This window comes from Bidens hawaiensis, unplaced genomic scaffold (genome assembly GCF_021521415.1).
Source record: "Bidens hawaiensis isolate Kalapana, Puna unplaced genomic scaffold, B.hawaiensis_p1.1 tig00077798_1, whole genome shotgun sequence".
Classification (NCBI taxonomy): Eukaryota; Viridiplantae; Streptophyta; class Magnoliopsida; order Asterales; family Asteraceae; genus Bidens; species Bidens hawaiensis.
Genome location: NW_027503383.1, coordinates 1 through 6,965, shown reverse-complemented (window position 1 = coordinate 6,965; position 6,965 = coordinate 1). Strand labels below are relative to the sequence as shown.

Genomic DNA, 6,965 nt, shown 5'->3' with positions numbered 1-6,965 from the left:
ATAAAATAAAAACTCTTTCTCATTTATCTCTCTTCTTCAATCTCAATCTATCTTCTCTCTACCACCATCATTACCATCAAACAAAAAGCACCACCTACTACATACTACCACAACCACCTACCACCACCACATGCCTCCACAACTACGTGACCTAAACCCCAATTGCAGATGAGTGGCAGACCCTATACTGACAGAGTTATTCATACGTCCCCACCCCCTTTCATCTTTTTTTTTGTTTCAGTCACACAAGGACCCATCCAATGGCTAAACGATGGTGGGTCGGTGATGTTTTGAAACAAGTAGCAGCTAAGCCATGATTCATGCCCCGTAAATTTTCCGATGAGAACATGCTATCTAGTGAGAATTTGTTGGAATTTGTGATGCTCTTTAATTATGTCAGTCCTATAGGCTATAATTATGCCAAACACCTCAAATTCAATAAAGAATTTTTATAAACCGGTGCCATACGGGTTATATTTGTCAATATTGCCAATAGAATTTATAATGCTACATACTAAATCAAATAACGAGTCAAACGGTTAAAATCGATTATTGCCAATAACCGGCATCAAATTCTAATCAGTTTTTTGAGTGAACAAAAAAATCCTAACTTATGTAACCAGTTAATCAAAATTAACCTATTGTAGAGGTGGGCAAAAAATCCCGTGCCGAACCCGACCCGACCCGACCCGACCCACGGGTACGAACTAGGTTTCTATTTCTCAGAAAGCCTGTACCCAGACCCGGTGGAACCGATTCCCACTGTAAACGGTCAAAACCCGTAAAACACTGGACCAGTTCTCGTGTGAATCGGTTCTTGACTTTTGTTGACCATACCTGAAATCGGCTTTAAGAATACCCGATTGGCCCACTTATTGAAATAAAAGGCCCAACTGAATACCAACTTGACAGCCCAAACCACAGCATCTCAAACCAATGAAATTGTTTAAAACTTTTAGCGCCAAAACAACACTCATTTACAAATTTCACCTAAATTGCTAAATCAAACACTGATTCGAAATGATGAATAATAATAATAATGGGTTAAGAATTAGGGTTCGTGGACAACAATCGATTCTGTCTACATTCATCCATCGAACATCCGCTAACGATGATGATCAGTAAGTCTTCTTTTTGTTTTACAAACCCTAATTCCTCTTTCAGTAGCAATTGATGTGGTTTTATATCTTATACATATATATCTATCATTACTGTAGAGAAAGAGTGGAAAATGAAAGGACGAAGAAGCGTCCGAAGAATATTTCGCTTTCGGATTTCCTCGACCGGAGGCTACAGCAGAAATCTTCCAAATTAGTCCAGGTTCTCTGATTATATTACATTATATTATACTCTTAATCAGAAAGTAGCATACTGCCGAGCCGAGCCGAGCCTGTGCTTGACAAGCTCGAATAAAACTTGAACTAAAACAACCTGAGCTTAGCTGAGCTGAGCTGAGTTGGCTCATTTTTGTAACCGAACCAAACTCGTCCCAAGCTCGGCTCGGGTTATTGCTCGATCTTAGGCTCGTTTAATTTCAAAATCAAGCTTGAGCCTAGATGAGCTGCCTCGTTTAACTTCGAGCTCGAGCTCAAATCCACCCTGGCTCGACTCATGAACAACCCTAGTTTTGACTTACGAGAGCCCGAGATTGGCTCGTTTTGAGCTCTTTTTATTAAGATTGAGCTTGGCTCGCGGGTCGTTTTTATCAGCTCGTGTATTGTATATTACTTAATTTATAATTAACGTTTTTAATTATTTCTATATATTTCAATAATCCTTAAACTAGACTAAGTTCGAGTTGAGATCGTGTGCAGTACCTTAAACGAGCCTAAACTGTAACATCCCGAAATTTCCAAAATGATATTAATTATATTACTTAATAATAGAGGGAAAGTTTACTCGGGTTATCGGAAAATAAATAAATAGAGTAGGAGTTGGTATGGGTCGGGCTAGTGTTGGGTAATGGATATGGGTTATGGACTTGGGTTATGAAAGAAGGAAGGAGAGTCCATGGGCTTAAGCCCATGATCCCTAAATATAAATACCATTAATCACCCTTTAATCCTCATTCTCACATATTCCATACACACACGACCCGAACCAAGATCCGAAGGCGAAAACCCGAGCTTGTTGGTGCTGGAGCGTCGTGACGGACCAAAACAACATCAAGGCTTAACCGTGTTCGTAGTTCGACTCATTCAAGGTACGTTTATAGTTAGAAATCGTTCGTATAGGTTCGGTTTGATTTGAGAAATGATAGATCTGAGTTTGTATGGTAAAAACGAATCCAACAAAGCTAATCTTACTGAAAATGGTTATGATTTGATGGGTTAATCGATTGATTAAAAGAACCCGTAACCTATATGCCTAAATCGCACCCTTTAAACATCGATGTTAGGTCGATTTGATGGTTGGGGTTTGTAGGCGCTGGTCAGACGATTCCGTGGATACCTAAATCGAGTTATTTGGTTAAGAAACGAAGGATTTAAGAACGAACAGTAGCTGCAGACGACAACTTCGCCTGCAAGCTAAGTTCGCCTGATGAACTTCGCCTGCAAGCTAAGTTCGCCTGATGACAACTTCGCCTAAAGCCAAGTTCGCCTGATGACAACTTCGCCTAAAGCTAAGTTCGCCTAAGGTTTAACTTCGCCTAAAGCTAAGTTCGCCTGATGACAACTTCGCCTAAAGCCAAGTTCGCCTGATGACAACTTCGCCTAAAGCCAAGTTCGCCTGATGACAACTTCGCCTAAAGCCAAGTTCGCCTGATGACAACTTCGCCTAAAGCCAAGTTCGCCTGATGACAACTTCGCCTAAAGCCAAGTTCGCCTAAGGTTTAACTTCGCCTAAAGCTAAGTTCGCCTAAGGTTTAACTTCGCCTAAAGTCAAGTTCGATTAGAGAATAGATTAAAACGATAAGTAAAAGTAAGCTAATACTAGGCCACCAGATTAGATCAGGCGAGTATTGATACGTGTAACTTATACAGTCAGCCGAGCACAGTTAAAGAAGGGATTTACAACTATCAGAGGAAGAAGCAGAGTTCATGTGAGTTTCTAGCCCCATTCCTTGTTATGTTTTCGGGGCTGTGTGCATACTCGATGTGTTTGTTAATACATTTATCCTAAGTGATAAGTGTATGCCATATGTGATATATGTGATGGATATGAATGATTGCTTGTCGGTACGCGAACGATCTTCGGATATTGCGCGTACTGTCAGGTTAAAAATAAAGGTACGAATACTATATATCGAAGATGTATGAACATTACAAATGAATACTTGTTGGGGCGTGAACGATCTTCGGATATTGCACGTAACGACAAGGGGTATGGTTGTTAAATGAAGGATGTAAAGAACGCCTAGAATGTTTTTATGCTATAATGTAATTATTGTATATGTGAAGTATGTGTATACAGGTACACGAATGGTATGTGAGTTCTACGTTCGACATAGTAAGTTAGGATGGCAAATCCCTCTAGCTTCTGTCGGACATAGACTCGGCTGGTGATGGCGTAGTTAAGGACTGTGAGCCTTATACGTGATGTAGATGATAGATATAAACGTAGATAGAGACGGTAGGCCTTATACGTGTTATAGGAGATAGACGCCAACGTAGATAAGGACGGCGGACCTTATACGTAACGTAGATAAGGACTGCGGACCTTATACGTAATATAGGTAGGCGTCAGCACAGGAAAGGACTGTGGACCTTATACGTGCTTTAGCATGGGGGAGGACTGCGGACCTCGTACGTGCTATGAATTAGGTTGCAACATAGGGAAGGATCGTGGACCATATATGTGTTGTGGATGTATGATGGTATAGGGAAGGATCGCGGACCTTGTACGTACCATGAATGGTGAACATAGGTAAGGACGGCGGACCTTTTACGTGTTCACGACCTTGAGTACAGGTATAGACGGCGGACTATGAACGTACTCTCGGTAGACTGAGGTTAGTGATTGTAGATATGTATGTATGTATGGTAGTAAGTATGTATGTAGAACAGAAGGGTAATTGGTTAAGTATGGATATGTATCTTCGGATATGTATGTATGTGTATGTATTGTGTGGCGTCCGATTAACTAGAACTCACTCAGCGTAGCTGACTTTTAGTATGCACGCAGGTGAGTAGGATGAGGCAGCTCGCTTGAGGAGACACGTGGCACTGAATAAGAGGCTGGCATCGGAAGACTCAAGATGTTTAAGTTTAATGTTTCGTTTATTTTGAAAGGCAAAATGATGTTTTAAGACAAGACGTGTTTTGATATGAAATGTTTTAAGAAAGTTTTATATTCCGCGAAAGTTTTAATGAACTCTGATATTTAGAACTGCGTTTATGAGTAAATCCAACACGAAAGTAGGGCTACCGGTATCGGGGCCTTACAATGAGACGAACTTGGTTGTGTAGTGTGAAAGTAATACATAGAAGGCCAAAAGAGCTAAAATTTAAATATACACAAGGCTCGTGAAGGCCTGACGAGCATAAATGATCTTCACATACACGGCTTGAGCTCGGGCTTGATAACTAAATGAGATCTTATTTTGAGGCACAGGCTCAGCTTGAGCTTGGTTGTGTAGTGTGAAATTGATAATTAGAAGCCCAAGACAGCTGTTAAGTCTCAAAGAGCCTAAACGATCTCGGATCTTTTCATACAAGGCTTGAGCTTGGGCTAAATAACTAAATGGGCTTTTTTTGATGGTCGGGCCCAGCTGGCTCGTTTTTTAGCTTTTTATCGATTGATCTCTGATTAACTGCATTGGAGACTATAATCAGACTGTAAACGCAATCTTAAATAACCCCTAAGTATTTCCTTTTGAGATTTAAAATCAAGAGCATTTCATCTTTGTCCTGAAATTTACATCAGTTCATTTAAGTTGCATTTAATTCTCGTTAATACATGATTCTACCTGAAAGGTTTGACGAGTCATGAATGGTAGGTGCAGACTGTTATGAACATTGTTGGGCTTCAATGAAGCGGTTATTTTATTTTTTATTTTCACTATAAACTTAACTACTTAAGTGCTGAATACATCTTTAATTTAAATTACTGTCCCATATGAATCTAATCAAGGAATGTAAATCATCAAAGTAAACTGTGAAATGATGCGTTTTTTTTCTGTGGTGATTAGTTGGAACATTGAGTGAAAAGTATTTTCTTTTTTATATTCAAATGTGTTGGATTAAAAGATAGGTGGTAATTTTTGTCAGGGTAAAGAGAAACCATTTCTCTCGCCAGGAACCGGTGTCGGTACTACTCAGTATCTTAATGGAGCGAATGCTGACCAGCAAACTAAGGGAGCAGAGTTCAATGAAACTCTTGATATTGCTCTTGAACAGTTCAAGCACAATAAAGAAAATGGAGATAATGCTGGTTTAAGTTCAGAAGATTCGATTCGAAGTAGTACTGTCACAGATGTAACAAAAGAATCTCAGAGTCAGGATCCGAGGAAACAAAAAAATCAATTTGAAGGTATGTCATAGACTCCCTGTATATTGTTTCCTCTCCTACCCTCATTTCATTACTCATCTCGCCATGCATTTATATCAATGGGTAACTCAATTGTTCTAAAGTTAAGTTTTTGTTTGGTCAAATTTGTTAGAAAAGTTCATTTTGTGTAGAGTGGCTCTCTGGCAAATTTAGTAAATTTGTTTCTATTTTAATTCAACTGAATATTTTTTCTTTGAGCAATGAAATCAATTTTCATTTCCAGTTTCAAACTCTTTTTTAAACATTGTTATCATCTGTAAAACACTTATAATAAGATATTATATTTTTGGTTCTAATTTTTCTACAATATTCTTAGATTATCTCCTCTTCTTGTATGAATATCAAAATACCAATGTATTTTCACTTTTTTATCTTATCTTTTTTTAAACATTTGAGTCATTAAATCGGTTCCCGTAACCAAGTTTTTCTTTATCATTCCTTTTGTACTTTTTCTTACTTCATCCATACTTTTTTACTTTTTAGGAAGTGCGGGGGAAAAACGGCGCCCTCTACTTCTACTTCTAACTAAAGGCGAAGAGCCGGCATTGCAAGCAAATAGAGCCTTCGCCCGGTTGCGAGCCAGAAAGCGTACCGGCAGTTTGAGTCGCGACAGGGCCGCTTGCTTAACTTCATTTTTCTAGATTAAAAAGGAATTCTCTATATATATAAAAATATAATTCTTTATCTATCTAAAAAAAAGATATTTCTAATTTTTTCTTTTCCAATTGTTCATTCCTGGGAAGAGGAAGAAGCAGATAGAGCAAAGGCCTCCTCTTTCCGTTCGATCTCTTATTAGGTTATATTAAATTTCTAGAGGAATGGATCAAGGAAGACTAAGAGAAGAGAACCTGAAATGAAAGGTCAGATAGTGAAAGATGAACAAGAAGCCACAACTCGAAGGCTGATTCATGCTTTGCAAATGAGTGATGTTATTTTACTTCATATCCCAAGTTAGGAATAAGATCATAGCTTACCCCGCCACAAAGCGATTCAAATATCTTTTTCATAGGCGCTAACTCTTACTTAAACAGCTTCGCTTCCTTCCATTAGTCAATCGGACTTTTCACAAGATCTCTAATGCCAATAAAGCAGGAAGGGGAGGAGAATGCCAAATCGAAAGCAACCCGTAAAGCCGGTTCCCGTGGACTGAGTCTGGTGCTTCATACGTTACAAGACAAGGAAGGAAAGGAAGATAAGTACGGGAAATTAGAACCTGATATGGTTGACTACCCAGGGCGTGGCCGCTTCTCCCTTTGCCTACCTCTCTTTGTCCAACTCGTGTATCAACGTATAAAAAGATTCCGTGAGAAGAGAGATGCGGTAGCCGACCCGGCAATATAACATAAGAAAAAAAGTTCCAGCGGTCGGTCTGTAAAGCAAAAGATGGCAGGGCCGGTAGCGTTCTCTACTTAACTAAGAAGAAGTGGAGTATATAAGCAGTGATTTCAAATCCAGAGGTTAATCGTACTCAAAAT

General features: G+C 39.2%; 1 protein-coding gene across 1 annotated transcript; it reads left to right on the top strand.

Annotated features, from left to right (window-relative positions):
• Positions 1–433: 433 nt before the first annotated feature.
• On the top strand, positions 434–5,472 carry LOC143606870 (uncharacterized; the record flags this gene model as incomplete). Its single annotated transcript, XM_077082496.1, has 3 exons — positions 434–1,121; positions 1,218–1,320; positions 5,211–5,472. Coding segments are annotated over exons 1-3 (466 nt in total), but the record flags the coding sequence as incomplete, so codon positions are not given.
• Between the last annotated feature and the right edge of the window lie 1,493 nt (positions 5,473–6,965).